General features: G+C 58.9%; 1 protein-coding gene across 4 annotated transcripts; it reads right to left on the bottom strand.

Annotated features, from left to right (window-relative positions):
* Window positions 1–2124: 2124 nt before the first annotated feature.
* RAB37 (RAB37, member RAS oncogene family) lies at window positions 2125–17656 on the bottom strand. Of its 4 annotated transcripts, XM_050319330.1 has the most exons (10): window positions 17292–17653; window positions 11974–12084; window positions 7696–7806; window positions 5890–5931; window positions 5667–5733; window positions 5529–5581; window positions 4949–5014; window positions 4137–4193; window positions 3793–3869; window positions 2125–3679 (listed from the first exon to the last, which is right to left on the bottom strand). In XM_050319330.1, exons 1-10 carry the CDS (start codon window positions 17349–17351, stop codon window positions 3574–3576), a joined length of 750 nt encoding a protein of 249 aa, XP_050175287.1. In that variant the 5' UTR covers window positions 17352–17653; the 3' UTR covers window positions 2125–3573. The 4 variants fall into 4 exon arrangements, with proteins under 4 accessions (XP_050175287.1, XP_050175289.1, XP_050175290.1 ...); XM_050319332.1 differs by lacking the exon at window positions 4137–4193 and having other exon boundaries at window positions 17292–17656; XM_050319333.1 differs by lacking the exon at window positions 7696–7806 and having other exon boundaries at window positions 17292–17636.
* Window positions 17657–17665: the final 9 nt, after the last annotated feature.

The following is a 17665-nucleotide window of genomic DNA, read 5'->3' as shown; positions in this document are numbered from 1 at the left end:
AACTGCGCGGCCCGGGCCGTGCCGCCCGCGTTATATACGGGGGCGGGGCGCGGGGCGCGGAGTGGCCAATCGGGGAGCGGGACGGCGAGATGGCCGCCAAATAAGGAGAGCGCTGGGGCGGGGATATGCAAATATTGGGGGTGTGGTTATGCAAATCTACACCGTGTGGGTATGCAAATGTCTTCTCGCCCCGCTGGGGCGGCCCGGGCGCGGCACCGCCGGGTCCTGCCGGACCGCTCCCCTGTGGGGTCCGACCGCTCCTCCATGGGAGCTGGATCGACTCCCCGTGGGGTTCCATCTCTACCGCGTGGGAGCCGGACCGCTCTCCTGTGGGGTCCGGCCGCTCCCCCGGGAGGTTCCACCGCTCCCACTCTGCCTCTCCCTGCCAGCCACCCGGGCCCGCCGCGGCAACCCCCGCACTCCACTGAGCTCCCCGCTCTGCGGGTCGACTCTGCCACCCACCCGGGGACAGTCCCGACTGGCTGGGGCGCTCCCCGTTGTCCCCACTCCGCCCGCAGCACATCCCGGGTGGCACACGTTGTCCTCTCGGAGGCACGTCCGCCCCATTCCCTCGCCCAGCCCTCGAAGGCCGATGCCGGCCCCAGTGCTGCTCCGAGGCAGAGGGCTGGAGAGATGCTCAGAGTGAATTAAAACCCCAAACCAAAACCGCGTGTGAAGGCGGCCGGGGAGGCCGTGCTGGCCGGTAACTCCGGTAACCCGCTGTGCGGTGGAAACGGAGCAGCCCCGCTCCCCCAGCAGTCTCTGAGTCCCCTCGGCACCCTGGAGCTGGGGGCCGGGAGGTGGGAAGACAGAGGAAACCCCAGGGGGTTTGCACTGCCCTGGCTCCATGTTCTCTGCTTGCGGGTTGGGAAGCAGAAGTGGCTGCAGTGGGTTATGAGCGTGTGAAATCCTGGGGTTTGGGGTCAGCCAGGGCAGAGCAAGGCAGCAGCAAGCCTGGGCTGCTCCAGCACTGCAGCAGGAGTGCTGGTGCCAAGCAGAGCTGGCTCCTGGAATTGTCCCAGGGAGGGTGGCACGGAGCTATGTTGGTGTCTCCCACTGCTGGGCCTGGCTGAAGTTTCACCTGGCCAAAGGTCCCCAGGGCAGCGGGGATTGCATTTCACTGAGATGGGTGCCTGCCCTTGGGAGACATCCCTCAGAGGGGACTCAGCTCCAGACCCCTGCTGAAGGGACCTCAGTGGCTGAGGAACCCCTCATGTGCTCGGGGTGGCCATGCTCCAGCTCCGTGGGACCCAGCTGGGAGCCGAGGGTGGGCTCATTTGTTTCCTCCACTCGGCTGAGCATTTGCCTGCGGCCGCTCGGCCCTGAGAAACGTGACAGAGAGGAATCCCACGGCGGCCAGAGGCAGATGCCTGCAGAGAGGAAAACCAGGGCAAGCGTGTTGTGGTACGGCCCCAGGATGGGGGGTTCTATCACCCGTGTCACAGCCCTCGCCTTGGCAAGGGGGTTGTGAGCAGCACAACCTGATTGTGCACATTCAGGGGGGAGATGGAGGTACCCTACCCCAAGTCAGGAAACAAAACCCAGCTCCAGCAGGGCTGGTTTGAGCATGGGACCGTGATAAGGAGGAAAGGCGGCAGCAAAGGAAACAGCTGGGGTTGCTTTTGGGTCCAGCAGTGCCCGCAGGATGGCAGGGCACAGGCAGCACCGTTGCACCCCAGCTGCCTCCTGCCCTTTGCATCTTGCCGTGACGTTAAAGGAGTTTAGGCTGGAGGGGGGAAAAGAGAAAAGAACCAACGTCTGTTTGTGTTGAAGCCATCCAGCATTTTTTGCAGACATCAGCCAAGCGGCAGCAGCAATGCCATTGGTGGGAAGACGGAGTTATTTGGGGAATGCTGGACTCCGCACCATGAGAACAGCAGGGGAGGAGGTTGGTTTTAATTTAACAGGCCATGTTTACTCTTCCCCTCTCACCTTTGGACTGTCTGAAATGTGCAACGAAAGACACAGTGGGGCGGAAGGGGCTGTGGGTGCTTCCCCCTCCCCACGGCTGCTCCCACGGCCCCACGGCCCTGCAGCTCTGCAGCGCCTGTGTGCAGCAGCCTCCCACGTTGAGACCCAGGGCAGGGATTTCTCATGAAATAAACAACCAGACAGATGCAAAGCTTCAAAAATATTCAGCTTTAATCTGTAAACTTGCAAAGAGAGACCCAGGAGCAGTGCAGAGGCAAAGGAGGCACTGGGGCAGGTGAGAGATGAGCAGCTCAGGCGCAGGGCCAGGGAAGGTGCTGGCGGGGACAGATGTGCAGGACAGTCCCCAACTCCTACGTGCAGCAGTGCCATGCCCTCCACAGCTGCTCTTCACATGAGTGCTTCAGCTGCAGAACCAAATATTCACCATCTGACTGCCCTGGGTAGTGCTCAGGGGAGCAGGCAATGTGCTGGAGGGGCCAGCAGTGCTGGGCTGAGCATCAGGGATGTGCAGCAACACAGAGGTCAAGCCTTGCCCCTGTACCCTGCTGATGCCCAACAGAGCAGCATTTGCTGGCTGGAGGATCTCAGGCATCTGCTCTCCAGAGAGTGGGTTCCAGCTGCTGTTTGCCAGCAGCAGGAAGGAATAGTTGTGTTACATGGGCAGCGATGGGAGAGAAACCCAGCCCGGTCTGGGAGCCAGCAGGGCTGGAGCATCACCTCAGGCCACAGTGAGCATCTCCTGCGTGGTTTAGTCTGGAGGGATTGAAAATAAAAAGGCTTTTCTTTAAAAAAAAAAAAAAAAATATATATATATATATATTATATTCCTCTAATTCCCATGACTACAAGATGGGGAAAAATAAAGTTGTTTTCAAATTGCTTTGTGTACTAAAATGCCCCGAGCATCATTTGGGTGCTCCCAGGGAAGTTTTATTTCTTATGATAGCTGTATGGGCCAGGAGCAGGTTTGGCTGGACCCTTCCCCATCCCAGCCCTTCCCTCGAGCAGAGCCAGGATACAATGAGGATATCACTGCCCTCATGGTGGCAGGAGGATAAAAGCCAATGGCAGCAACTGCAGCAGAGAGGAGCCACAGCCAAATGAGCACTGGGGCGTGGGGCAGCCCGGGGGGCAGAGCCGAGGATCCTTGGAGGGAAGCCAGAGCCTGGCAGCACCAGGGATGCAGGGGCTGGATCAGGCCCTTCCAGTCAGACAAGAGCAGAACCGAGAGCAGGGATGGCTGCAAGGGAGGAGAGGGCTGGGGGCTGCAGGGGGGCTTGTCCATGGCACACACACTGCCCCTCCAGCCGCTCCAGGTGTCGCTCAGTGAGGTGTGTGGCTGTGTCCGGGGTGATGGAGGCATCGCCGTGGCTCACTGGCAAGGCTGGCAGTCACCACACCACAGCGATTCCCACGGTGGCACGCAGCAAGCTCTGGGCATTGCTCCACAGGGCTGCAGGATCTGGCCCCTGGATCCTGGAACCAGGGTGAGGGCCCTCCTCATGCCATCTCTGCTGCGCTGTATTGTCCCATCCACCTTGGCTTGTCAGACCTGGTTCCCTCGGGCGCTCGAGGGCAGGATCCGGCCCCTCTCCATCTCCTGCCTGTGCCCCCGGGGCTGCTGGCTCCTCCTGGCCGCCCTCAGGAGAAGGCACAGCAGCTGGATTTCTTCTTCTGTGACTCGATGTAGTCGTGGATCTGGAAGCGGGGCTCCTCCAGCGGCTGCATCGCTCGCTGCTTCAGCTCCCTGGAGTGGTTGGGCTGCGTTACCCCCACGCACACACTCCAGCATCAGTGTGGGAGGTGATGGGGCTGCAGGGGACACCTCCCTTGCTTGGCCCCCTGGCCCCAGGTACTCACTTGGCAATGGCCAGGAAGGCCAGCTCCACGTTCATGCCTGTCTTGGCGCTCGTCTCCATGAAAGGTACCCCATATTCCTGCAAGGGCAGCACAACCCCATCAGTGGCTATCACCAAAATGCCCTCCTGCCCCTCTGAATCACCCCTGTTGCCTGGCCAAGGCTTGGGGGCCATCCTCTCCCTGCCTTCTCCCAGGTTTTTTGTCTAAGTAACTGCTGTGCTGTTTGCCCGAGAGGCAGGTGGGTCTGGGCACCCATCAGAGGGGATGGCACAGCTGTGTGGGGACCCTGAGTGACAGACAACTGACTGGGGGATGAAGTTGGGTTAGACCCTGGTACAGCTCACCCTGGCCAGTGATGCTCCATCCTCTGTTCTCACAGCCCTCTCGCTGCTCACATCAGCCTGCCAAGGGAAGGAAAATGTCACCACATACCAGGCCAGCTGGCACCCTGGGGCATTTGGCAAGCAGGCAGTGTGGGGTGCTCAGGGGGCTGATAGGAATGAGGGGCATGAGGGATCCAGCAGCATCCAGTGACCAGAGAATCTGGGATCTGTGGAACATCTGGGACCTGGTGGCATCAAGGATGTCAGAGGGCATCCAGGACCCTGGAGACACTGGGGACCTGGGGCAGCATTCAGCACCTGGGGGCATCCAGGACCCAAGAAGCCTCTGGTACCCTGTTTGGCATCAAATACCCAGCATCATCCAGAATCCAGAGGCATCCAGTTTCAGGGGGAAATCCAGGACCCAGCTGGGCATTGGGCACCCAGTAACATCTTGGACCCCCGGAGAGGATCTGGGACCTGGTTGGGCATTTGGGGCTCAGAGTGACCTGGGATTCAGGAGTGCATCCAGGCCAGAATGGCATTCCATACCCTGCAGCATCCCATGCTGGGAGCATCCCGTACTGGGAGCCTCAGCCTCGTGCTGCCCCCCACTGGTTGTCAGGAACTCTGGCCACCCCCGGCCCCCTCCAAACCTCTGGGGCCACCTCTGGGCCTGGCTGAGCCCAGGAAGCAGCAGATCCCAGCAGAAGATACGCACAGCTGGCAGGCAGAGCCCACCGAACCCCATCCCTGCACAGCCATGGGGATGGCCCGGGCATGGCACAGCACCACATGGCAAAAACCCGAGTGAAGGGGGACCTTGCACACACCTTATTGCCCAGCAGCATGATGACCACATCCTTCTGGGCGTACTCGTGGATCTCTGTCAGCCAGGCCTGCAGGGAAGTGGGGCTGTGTCGGGATGAGAGGTACCTCCGTCCCTCCTGTCTCAGCCCTTACACCCCCATGGTACCCCTGTTTCTCCCTCCTCAGCCCTCACATCCTCTTGGTAATCCTTGCCCCTCCCCTCAGCCCTCACACCACTCCACGAGGACAGGAATAATGACCATTTTGTTGGCACGGGAACTTATCCAACATCAAAGCCAAACAGCCCTGAAAACGCCCCGTCTCCTGGCTACAGCCCAAGCCTACCCGTAGTTCACATCCTTCCCAAACAGCATTTTCTCCCTCCAGGCATTCTCCATGTCCCTGGACAAAACTCACCCAGCCATGCAGGACCCAGCCAGGTGCCCTGGGACGAGCTCCCAGCTGGCTGGGTCTGGACAAAACAGCAGGCACTTATTTGTAAAACATGTTCCCAACCGCCCTAAACACCCAGCCAGCCGAGCAGGGCACCCACGACCCCAATCCCTGTGGGGGGACACACTTCCGACCCACAGGGGGACTCACGCGGATGTTGTCAAAGGACATCTTGCTGGTGATATCGTAGAGCAGGAGCAGGGCTGGAGGGGAAGAGGCAGAGGCATTGTCAAGCTGCAGGGATGCGTTCCAGGCAGTTCCCCCATCGCTGCCGGATCCCAAACCCACCTTGGGCATCCCTGTAGTAGGCGTGGGTGACGCTGCGGAACCGCTCCTGTCCTGCCGTGTCCCAGATCTGCCGAGAAGCCACCCCAGTGAGAGCAGGGAGGGGAACCTCCTCCCCAGCTGGGGATGACTCTGTGGATCTGTGCCCCAACAGCCCACCACGCTCAGCCTGGGGGAAGTTTCCAGCGATGTGGCTGGGAATTGCTTCCCCCTCCCCAAAACTCACCTGCAACTTCACCTTCACGCCGTCCACGACCACCACTTTGTTCTGCAGAAGAGAAGGAAGAGCACATTTATCAGCCCAAAGCATGTCTTGGCGCACCAGCCAGCCCTGGTGAAGAGCTGGCACTCCTCAGCCCCTCAGCTGCTCTCCCAGGGCCAGTGGGATGAAGCCAGGCTGCCCATGGGGATGGATGTTGCAGCCTAATTGCTACAAACCCTGATCCTGCTTGCTTGGCAGCTACAGGGACATCCCAGAGCAACAATCCCTCCTTCCAGAGCAGAACAAGCAGAGACAGGACAGCAAGATCCCAACTTGCTTTGGTTCCAGCTCATCTCCTACAGCCAGCACCCTGTCCTGTGTCCAAAGGAACCAGCTCTGTGCTAAAAATTTGGGTTATTTACAGCAATTTAAGGGCTTTGGATGCTACAAGCTTCCTGGGGACACTCAGTGGATGATCTGGGTGTTCTGCTCAGGTTTCCTTGCTGGTGGGAGCCTTGCTTGGTCCTCAAATGTGGTTGCAAATACTGAGCTGGGGGGTTGCATGTAGCACACGGCTTTATCCAGCGTGGCAGGAGGAAATCTCCTGGGTCAGGATGGTTTGCAGCCAGGCAACTGGGCTGGGCTGGGAAAGGGAAGAGGCATTTCCATGTAAGCAGGGAAGGCAGCTATCAGGGCTTAAGCAACAGCTCTACCCAACTCGTAAGCACAGGGACTTCTCTCCAGAGGCCAGAAGAAAGAAACGCAGAAGTTACTGAAAAGCTATTTTAAGACTCTGGAAGAATCGTACTTGGAGGGATGAGTCTGAAAAGAGAAGACCCCTATAAATAATTCGGTTGCCTGGAATTGTTTGAAATGGAAATTCAGCCCATGTGGAGACGACAAAACTTGAGCAAATGGGCTGGATAAAACAAAAACGTGCCCTAGGAGACTCTGGGGATTTCCTGCCAGCAGTGAGCTGTGAGCTGCTGGAGGAGATGCTTGCACAAGGCAGGGCAGGTACCTGAGGGCTGGCAACACCATCAGGGACACCAGCACTGAGCCCAGCAGAGGAATACAGGAGATTTTCCCTCTTTCACGACTTTGTCAGAAGGACAGATCCGACAACCCCTCCAAAGTAAACCCACAGCCCTCTCTCTCCCCCAGGCCCTGCTCACCCAGCCCCCAGTTCCACCACAAGGGGGGAAACCAGAGCAGCTGCCGCTGTGGGGGCAGGGGAAGCAGCGACCGCACTCCACACGTGTCAGATGTTGCAGGCAGAGCCCTGCCTGGGGACGCCCCTGTGACTTCCAGCCTGCTGAAATGCTCCTCTGCCCTGTGCTGCAAACAGCTCTGCCTCCCTGGACACCTCCAGAGAGGCCCTGCAGCTGAAATTTGGTGAGCAGGGAGCAGCACGGGGGTTTGAACAGGATTTGTTCAAAGGTGATCTTAAGAACTACTCAGCAGCCCATTTCAGCCCTTTCAAAGCACAAAGTTAGGACAGCCAGAGTTGTTCCCGCCAGCCCCTGGCCTCAGCCCAGCTGGTGGAGCAGGCTGGCCGCCCACTACACCCCCAGCCCACACATCCAGCCAGGATGAGCTAAACCCAGGCTGCCTGCTGATTTAAAGGCAAGAGGTGACAACACCAGTGGGCTCTTCTGTCTGTTACTGCTCTCCAAGGGAGAGGTGGAAGGGTTTCAGCAAGTGCCTGCTGCTGGTTGGGAGTTTATTTGGGGTGCAGAGGCTGGAAACCTCCTGTTCCCCCTTCCCAGCACTCCGTCCTGGTCGAGGTGCGGGTCGGGGGAAGCAAGGGGCTGGCAGCTGTGGTCTCACCCGGAAATCTATGCCCACGGTGGCTATGAACGTCCCGGAGAGAAAGGCCCCGTCTTTGAACTGGAGCAGGAAGCAGGTTTTCCCCACGCCCGAGTCTCCAAGCAACATCACCTGGAAGATGCGCGCAGGGAGAGGTGTCAGCGGGAGGGGGCAGCACCGCTGAGCGGTGCTGAGCAACCCTCCTAGACCCTTCTGCCCCTTTGTTTCTTTCCCCAGGGCTAGTCCTGCCGGGTTTAGGGAGCTGGGGGTAGGACGGGACCCCCAGAGGTGCAGCCAAGCCGTGCCCCAGGGCAGCAGAGCACCCACAGCCACGGAAGAGCAGGAGAGCAGAAGATGAGATCTGGCGGGAAGGTAGGTACCGCAGCAAGAAGAGATGTTTCCCAGGCAGCCCCTGGCCACCTCCCCCCTCAGGAGGCTCCCGGAAAACCGGCAGTATCTCCCAGATTCATGGAGCCACCTCCGCCCACGCTTTGCCCCTGGCCCGGGTGTGCCCAGCCCGAGGGTTGATGCATGGCTTGGGCAAACCCTGCGTGTCCGGGACTCTCTGTCTGTGCCCAGGGCCCGGCCTGCTGCAGACACCAAAGCAAACACGGTGCTTTTTCCCCTCCTGCTAAGCAAACAGGCTCAACCCCGGGCTCCCCGGCCACTCCAGCACGGCCGGACCCAGGCAGGCAGCAGCCAGGACGGATGCTGGGCTCCATAATCACAGCTTTTCCCAATGCTGTGCTCTTCCTGCTCACCTGCAGCAGCCTGTTCCTGCCCAGCAATCATTAACCTAACTCTGCCTGCATCTGTCCCCTGACAAAAAATGGCAGCGAGCAGGACCCCAGCAAAAAGGTTTGTCCCCACACTCCCACCCTGCTGGGATGCTGGAGCCTGAAATGCAAACCCCTGCAGCCCCACTGCCCCTGGGACGGGCAAACACAGTGAGCCACCTTCCACAGGGATGGCACAGCAAATGCCAGAGCTGGGGGCTGGAAATGCTTTACCTCCTGCCAACTCACTTTGCTGGTCAAGTGCTTCCGTGGGACTGGAGGGCAGCTGGGAACACCCCTCCTTTCTGCCTCCACCTCGCTCCTGACCAAGCTGGAAACTTATTTCCTCCCTCAAACATAAAAATTACCCTCCACTGAGATGAGTCAGAGCAGAGAGGATAAAAGCAAAGAGGAAAAGTGTTTTAGGGAAAGTGGCAGTGTGCAGAACCACTTTGAGTCCCGGCTCAGCAAGGCAGCAGGAGGTGCTGGGGCTGACACCGTCAGTGCTGAGCTCGGCCTGGGGCTGCATATTAAATTTTTTGGGTAAAAGGTTCATCGGTCCTCTGAGCTGCCGGGAAGAGGAAGGTGCTTCCTGAGGCAGCCCTCGCCCAATCCAGGATGGGGAAGAGGGGAGCACTGAGGGAGGAGAGATCCCACCCGGAGGCTTGGCAGGGGTGCAGAGGCATTTGCAAGGCGGGGGGCTGCAGGGTGGGAGGGGAGTGGTCCTGGACTGGCTCCGGGGCACACACTGCTCCCTCCTTGGAGCCCTTGGAGTGCTGCGATGGGCTGGATGGGGTCCTGCTTCCCCTGCCCTGTGTCATGGAGGGCACCACTGCCGTGCTGGCAGGAGCCTCTTGCCCGTAGGTGATCAGGACAGGCTTTCAGGGGGCAGAGTTCGGCCCTGACCCCCCTGAGAGTCCCCCCAAAGCCCTGTTCCTGCAACTGGTCCCTCCCATTGCCACTGCCGGGCAGGGACACCCCCAGGGCACAAACCTCCCCCCGCCCGCAAACAGGGACCCTCTATCTCCACCTCCCGGGGAGAGAGGACCCCCATCCCCACACCTACAAGATCTGGGCACTCCTGGGGCAGGGGCTGGAAGGTTCAGCTGGAGCTGATGCCTTCTTCCCTCTTCCCCGTTTCGCCGCCGCTTCCTGGGCGCGATCGCAGCAGCGGAGGAAGCGGGCGGCCCCCGGGAACCCCCCCGACCCATCTCGGTCTCCCCCGGGTGGGTGCGCGAACCCAAACCTCCAGCCCAGGCAGGGATTGGTGGGTCCATCCCTTCTCACCCAGCGCTGCCTCCCACCTTGCCGGCCAGCTCGTAGTCTCGGGGCGACGCCGGAGGGTCCCCTCTGCCTGTCGGGGGTTCCCCGCTCTCCTCCGGGGGGGTCCCGGTCCCCGCCACCCCGCCGGGGCCGCTCATGGTGCGCCCGAGTGGAGCCGCCGAGTCCCGACGCCGCGGGACCAGCGGCAGCCGCGGCCCCACCCGCCTTCCTCCTCCTCTTCCTCCTCCTCCTCCCCGGCCAATGCCACCCCCGGCGGCCTCCGTGCCCAGCCCGGCCACGGGATGTAGAAGAAGCTGAAGGGTGGAAACCTGCCGCGCTGCACCCGCACACCGGGGACCCCCGGGGCGCTTGGGTTTGCCAGGGGCTGCGCTGCACTGGCCGGCGGGCAGAGCACTGGCGCATCCCTCCGGGGACATGGATGGGGAGACGAGGAACAGCTCAGCCCACAAATGAACAGCCCCCTGTCCCCCACGGGGTGTAGGGATGGAGACCATGGTGCTGCCAGGCCGGGACAGTGGGGGTGGAAGCTCCCACTCGCACCCCAGGGTGGGAGGTTTGCCCCACCCGCGGCAGCCCCAGCCGTGCCGGGCCGGGTGAGCACCAGGGTGCAGCAGAGCCGGGGGGAAGCGGCAGCACTGCCGTTACGCGGAAGCCGCGCTCTGTGTCGAGCCGGTTCCTGCATCTCAGCCTGGACGGCTGCCACACCTCCCGCTCCCCACGGCTGCTCACAGCCCCCCGCATCCTACACCAGCCATTGGGACGCGGCTCACAGCACACTGTGTTTGGGAAAAGCCCACACATGGGAATGGAAGAGAAGTTCCTGAAGAGAGACAGGGATGTTGTGTTACCCAAAAACTCTCTTTGTAAAACCCCATCCAGGTCCACACACTACAGCTGCCCAACGTCTTCAACCTTATGGGCACAACTCCACGGACAGGACCCTTGAGCTCCCTCTCATCTATTTTCCCTGGGATACCCAGCCCATCTATCCCATGCCAGGGCAAACCTCAGGCCAACCCCCATCCCTGCTCATGCCACTGGGATTCAGGGGTGCAGGGCTCCAGTGCAGAGCCGTGCCCCTCGCTGCTCTCGGGGTGAAGGCCACACGTGGCTGCAGGAGGTCTGATGGCAGAGATGCCCTCTGTGACGGCACCCGCCTCTGCACCTTCCCGGGACACCGGCCCCGGCTCCAGCCAAGCCTTCCTCGGCCCCTCAGGAAATAGAACCTGTATTTCCAGTCCTGTAACTGCGCTCAGACCCAGCTGGGGGATTTATAGTTTATATATGCTCTTTGGCCAGGAAAGTGCCCAGAGCTGGAGGCTGGAGGCACTCGGAACTCCTGGAAGTGGCTGAGCTTTCCTGCAGCTTGCTGGGAAAGGGGCTGGAGGGATATGGCAAACCGTGCTGGAGCTCATGGAGTTGCCTGGGCAGGAAGAATGCCTGGCTGAGCATGACTTCCACCTGCTGGCATTTGCTGCAGGAGGATCAAGACAGCCAGGAGCCAGCAGAGATCAGTAGTGTGGCTGAGCCTCCTCTGCCTGCCCACAGGGATGCCCTTGGCTGACAGACCCCAGGCTGCTTGGCCCCAGACTCCCCACACTGGTACCACATGTTTCCCTGCTTCCTTGGCCTGAACTAGAGTGAAAATCCCTGTGGGTAATAGCATCCCCATGGGTAACAGCCCCTTGCTGAGCCCCAGCCTTGCCATGATGATAAAGGGATGACAGCCTCTCTGGGGTGAGGTCCCAAGCACTGTTCCTGTCCTGACCTCCCTCAGGAGAGGGGACAGGCACATCAGAGCCACTGGAGACCCTGCGGCAGCTCTGCAAATAGCTCTGGATGGCAGCCGAGTGCTTTTCCCAGGCACTGTCACCATCTGCCTGCCTTTTTGTGAGAGCCCTGGGCTGGACACAGGCAGAACACAGGCTGGCATCTCCCTGGCAGAGCAGGGATACTCCAAAAGCAGCCTTCCATGTGTCATGCAAGAGGCTGCACTCAGACGTGGCCCCACAAGTCTTTTGGAATGTGGATCTTTGTCCATCCATCCTTCCAAGCAGTCCAAAGCACACCAACAAACACACAGCCAAGCTGGGCCTCTCATCCAGCAGCAACAAAGCAAATTTTCCAATTCTTTGTGCTTAACACTGCTCAGAATCAAAGATTCATAGATTCTGATTCCCAAATAAAGCTGCTCCTCAGGATTGGTGCACAACACAGGGACCAGGGATTGATCTCTTACCGTAAACCCAATGCCCACAGTGGCGGAGAAGGAGCCAGGAATGAACTTGCCCTGGTCAAACTGGACCAGCAGAGACGTCTTCCCCACGCCACTGTCTCCCACCAGGATTGTCTGCAAGGACCAGGCAAAGATGTGTCAGCACGGGTGCAGGTGATGCTGGAGCCTCCAGGCACAGTGAGCAGCCAGGGGTCAGACATTTGGGGAGGGCCTGTTGGAAAACCTCTTCGGGAGGACTCTGGAGTCACTGGATTAGGTCCAATATTGTTTAGCAAAGAGAGTATCTCCTGCAGCTGCTGCACACAGCTGTAGCCACAGCCACACAGCCTTGCTGGGTCAATGGACAGTCTTTGTGCTGCTTTAATGCTGTGAACCCACAGCACTCCCCCCCAGAAGGCTGCTGTGTTTAAACTCATGGCACCCCTCTGCCTCTCCAGCCCTCCATGGGAAGTCCCAGGGCTCTCCCATGGGGAGCAAGGCTGGCTTGTCCCTAAGCAGGAGGGATGAGGGAGCTCTGCAGGTGTCAGAGCTGAGGCCATGCTGTCACCTTCTGAGAACAGCCAGCCCTTGGTCCTGGTACCCACAGTGCACCCCTGAGGAGCCAATCTTCCCTTCTGCTTCCATCCCTCCAGATCCTTGACCTAAGGGAGACCTGCAGTGCAAACACAACACCCTCCCTCCCCTCTGCTGGTGTCTGGGTTTTGTTCTCAGAGCCACTGGCACAAACATTCCCATCCTTTCAGGAAACAGAGGCACTTTCAACCCTTTCGCAGGGACACAAGTTAAAATAAACACTCTCCTAACAGGCTTCTTGCTCAGAAGTGGATTTGGCTCTGTCTTTCAGGACATGGGTGTTCCTGTAGATGTAGTTCTGGAAAACACTGAGTGTCCCCTCTGTCACCAGGATCCTGTCACCCCTGAGGATGCAGGGCTGATCCAACGAGGTACTGGGGTGGAACCTCCCCAGTTTCTGCGTCCACCTCTGCTGCAGCTGTTGTTTCCCCCTTTGATTTGTGTTTAGTCCAATGCAGCTCCAGCATCCCATTCTCCATCCTGGGACACCTCAGCCCTTCATCCCCATGCTGGAAGCTGCTTCAGCATCTTCCCAACATCCAGAGGAGCCTCTGAGCATGGCTGATCCCATTCCTCCACCGCCTCCCCTGCCCTGAGATGCCCTGGGGTGTAACCTACCCTGGCACCACTTCAGGCACTGTGTGTCCCCCTTGTGAAGTGCAGGATGAGCGTGAAGGAATGTGTTTAACCAGGTGCACAAACAGCCCTGGCAGATCAAGGCCTGATTCCATGCCCTGGGAGGCCATGAGGGTTCCGGACACCGGGCACATGCCACAGCACCCAGCACCGTGGTTCCTGCCATCCCACAGACCCCAAGGAAGTGACCTGAAGCCAAAAGCCAAGGAGCTTGAGGACCACAAGCAATGCAGGAACGTGGTCTGGCAGGAGACCATCATGCTGCCTTGCATAAAGCGCTGCCCCACAACCTGCCTGGAGCCTGTTCACCACGACACGCTTCAGTGAACACTCGCTGCGGTGAATGAGCGCTTTCCCATGGAAAAAACATCCCAAACACCAAACATCTCCTGGGAAAAGCCTGACCTGACAAGTGGAGCTGTTGGCAGGAGGGAGCCTCTGCTCCCTCTGCCAGATGCACGAGGCTGCACAGACCGGAGTGCTGAGAGGCAGCAACCTGCGTCCGGATCCGCAGCCGGAGATTTCTCCCCCCTCCCTAACTAGGCTGTTTGCAGGTCACTTGTACATTCAGAGCAGCCTCGTGAGCTCTGAGCCTGCACGGGAGCTGGGGGGGTGTTGGGAGGCAGAAATGTCTGGGCAAAGCCCTGGCACGTGGGTCAGAGGAGCTGGGTCATCCCTGTCCCTGAGAGAAATTTCTCTGTCCAAATCCCCTTTGGCTTTGCCCTGGGGCCCAGAACCTTTCCCCTGTGCAGAGATCAGAACATGCCTGAGAGCAGCCCCACAGGAAAACACTCCAAGAATTCATTACCATGCAGCTCCTGCACTCCAGTCCTGCATTTTTTTGGGCTACATACTATTTCCAGACAAAATACTAGTCCTGGGAGGTGCAACAAGACTGGATGCAGCCTGCAGTGCTGTCTTTGGGAGCCATTAATGCAGAGAAGAACATTAATTATGGAGGGAGGAGAGCTGGCTGGAATGAGCACCAGAAAGCCTCCAGAGCCCAAGGTTTACAGAGTACATGTATAAAAGGCAGATTCCCCTATTAATATTTTAAATGGGATTTATAATAGAGACAACTCATGAATTGCTTCATGACTTAATCATAATAGTAAAAGTTGGCCTGGATCAGCCAAGAGATATTCCTAACGACTTTAGGAAAAGCTCATGGGGTCTGTGGAGTGACTGCACAGTGGAAATCACTGTGACCCTCCTGGCTACCGAATAAACATAACAGAAGAATAGAAACTCCGCTGTGGAGAGGATGTGGCCAGCTCTTGAAACCTCAGGCTGGATATGCCTGAGTCATGATAGCAAAAAGTCTCCCAGTGACAAAGTTCTGTACCTGTCCTACCTTTTGCCCTCATCCTGAGCCACAGCCTGGTCTCCTCAGCACCCCCTCAGCCACCCAGGTTTTCCCAGGTTTTTTACTTTGTCTGGAAAGCTTTGGTAAAATGTTACAAGATTCCTTTTGGTCCTTCCTGAAAAGACCTGTCTGCCTGCTCTTCCTTAGGGAAAGAGAAAATATCCCTCCCCACACCTTGAATTAGTAGTTTTGTGGCTAAATCAGACCTAGATGAATCACATCCAGTCCAAATCTTTGCTGGCTCAGCATAGTCTGTAGGGACAGGGCAAAGCAATGGAGTGGTGAGGGCAAACCTATTCTAACTTCCCCTCCCCGTGCTGGCAGACAGTGAGCAAAGGAGGTATTTTGGCCTAACCTGCTGAGGGAAGATGAGTTTACACGGCTGTCAGGGCAGCACAGGGAGGCAACTGCTGCATTTCCAGTGCCAGCCAGGCCAGAGGAGATCTGGGACAGAGTGTGTGGGTTGGAGTTGTCTTCCCAGTTCATTGCTGAGCTTTAGCATGTGGTACCTGGACCTGAGCTAAATGTAGCTAGTGGAAGCCTGACAGGGTAAAGCCCCAGTCAGGGGGGATGCTGGGAGGGTGGAATTGCCCTCCACGGGCTCTGCTGTTGCTCTCAGAGAGCACCTGAAGGCCCAAACACAAAGGTTTGTGCTCAGGTGAGCAGGATTTATCACAACAAATTGTGGTAAAGGTGTATGTGCACCCCAGCACAGCTGCCTGCAGAGCTCAGATGGGACATGGCCCTGGGAGAGGTCTGACAGTGAAGCTGTGGCTGCTTTCAACCCCTCACTCTCAGGGGCTCTCAGAGGTGCATTTCTGAGACTTATTTTTAACTCCTCTCCCCTTCTCCAAGCAATGCTCCAGGACAATTTGGGTGCTGCTTGAAGCTGTCTTGTGCCACAGGAACACTCCAGGACTGTCTCCACCTGCCCAGGAATTATTTCACCATGGTCAAGACTCTTACACTGGCTTGAGACAGAGCCCAGGGCCCTTTGCCAGCCTGGCTGAGCCCTTGCCCTGGTAGAGGCTTTATTTCAGCCCTGCAGACATGAGCTCTAGAGCTGTGCATCAAACAAAAGCTGGCTCAGATCACGCAGGAGATCCCTGTTTGCAAACCCCCTGCTGACACCTTGGATCAACAACAGCCAAGGAGCACATCCTCTGCCACTGGGGCTTGTTCCAGTTAAATGGATCCAAGAATCCCACAAGAGGAAGAATGATTTGGCAATGGGTCAAACCACCTGAAAGCAGGACTCAGCATTTGGTGTCGAGTGAAACTTTTCTGGAACAGCCCAGAACAAACCTCTCCTGTTCCCTCTTTGGTTTGCTCCTGACCCGTTTCCTCCCCAGGCCTGGGTTTAGCCACCGACCAGAAAACACTTAACCTTTGTCTCCAGAGTGCAAAGCTCTCTGGGGTTTCTCAGCACATCTGAAATGTGATTCCTTGTGCAGACACAAGATCTAGTGAGGTATTTGCTGCCTCACACCTCTGAAGTGAGAGCAGACTTGTTTTTGCAAGATTAGCAACCCAGCCAGGAAAAATACCAAGGGAAACAGCAGGGAACAAGGGACTGGGATGGTTATTTGCCTGGGCAGCTCTTCTGCCCAGAGACTCATTTCCACCAATGTCATTCCTTAACAGCAGCTCATTGCTGGAGAAGAGAGAGTTAAGGCTCCTCAAAGAATCCAAGTTTCTCCAGTCATCCCTGGAGGCACGTCCTACGTACTCCATGTACAACAGAAATGAGAGCTGATAGTAACTGATATTTTTCTGCTAATCAAGGGCTGGGCACATTGCCCTGAGTACAGCAGGATACAGAACAGACTGGCATTTGTAAAGAGGGATCCACGCAGCCCCAGCCCTTTCCCCTGCCTTGCCCCATCCCTATTTTTCCCCTGCTCCCCAGGGGGTGCCAATCCCTGCACAGTCACTGGGGACTGCAGCAAAGCAGCGTGAGGACAGCAAGAAGAATTGGTGGGTGGATCTGACAGAGATCAGTGTCTTTTCCATGACTTCAGAGGAGTTGCAGGGCAGTGTCTGACTGCAGGGAGCAAAAGCCCTGCTCCTGCTGTCCCCGCAGCAGAACCTGAGCTCCCCAGGTCTTGCGGGGACAGCAGCAGCCCCGACCACCCTCCGTGCAAGTGGAGTTACAAAACACAGTGCCAGGAACCCTGCAGAAGAGGGTTTCAAAGGAAGGAGGGCAGGAATGGATGTCTCTCGGAACACAACTATTTCATAGCAGGGAAGTCCCGACTTCCTGACAAACAGAGCCCCGGGATTCAGCTCCTCCGACCCACCCTGAGCCCCAGCCTCTCCACAATGACCCACCCTGAGCGCGCACAGGACAGCGGGAGCGGCTGAAGGGCGGCTGCGGGCTGTGCCGCGGGGCTGGCCCCGTTCCAGCGCTCCTGGCTTCCCAAACGTGCCGAATCCTGACCCCCCACTAGTCCCCACCGTCACCCGGGAGGTGGCTGGGACCAGGGCCAACCCCTGCGGGCTGTCCAGGCCCGGGAAGGAGAGAGAGCTGCAGCCGCATCCCCTCACTGCCGCGCCGGGATGGGAGGTGTCGGACGGACCTCACCGGGGGACGAGGAGCGAGAAGCGGAGAGCGATGCAATTTTTCCACAAGTGCAATTAGGCGCCCTGCCCTGTATCCCCCCACTCCCGTGAACTCTGCAGCCCCATCCCTGGTCCCCCCCATCCCCATCCCCATCCCCATCCCCATCCCCATCCCCATCCATACCTTGTGCAGCAGCGCCTCGTTGTATCCTTCCCCCCCCGGGCCGGCGGCGTAGGACCCCATGGCCGGGGGGGATCGGGGGGCACCGGGCAGGGCCGCCCCTGCAGCACCGCGGACAGCGCCCGGCCCTGCTCAGCACCGCGGGCAGCGCCCGCCCCGCTCGGGACCGACCGGCCCGGCTCGGCCCCGCAGCCCCGGCCCGGTTCGGCACAGCCCGGCCCCGCTCGGTCCCCGCAGAACAGCGCAGCGGTGCCCGGTGCTCCTCGCCGCCGCTCGCAGGGTTCCCCCGCCCGGGGAGGCTGCGGGGCGGACGCGGGGGGCGGCCGGTCCCGCCCGGGGGCGGGGAGGCGGTGGGAGCTCCCCCCACGCTTGCACAG

This window comes from Myiozetetes cayanensis, unplaced genomic scaffold, assembly GCF_022539395.1.
Source record: "Myiozetetes cayanensis isolate MyiCay16 unplaced genomic scaffold, myiCay2020 scf22, whole genome shotgun sequence".
Lineage (NCBI taxonomy): Eukaryota > Metazoa > Chordata > Aves > Passeriformes > Tyrannidae > Myiozetetes > Myiozetetes cayanensis.
This window is presented reverse-complemented; position numbering and strand designations above follow the sequence as displayed.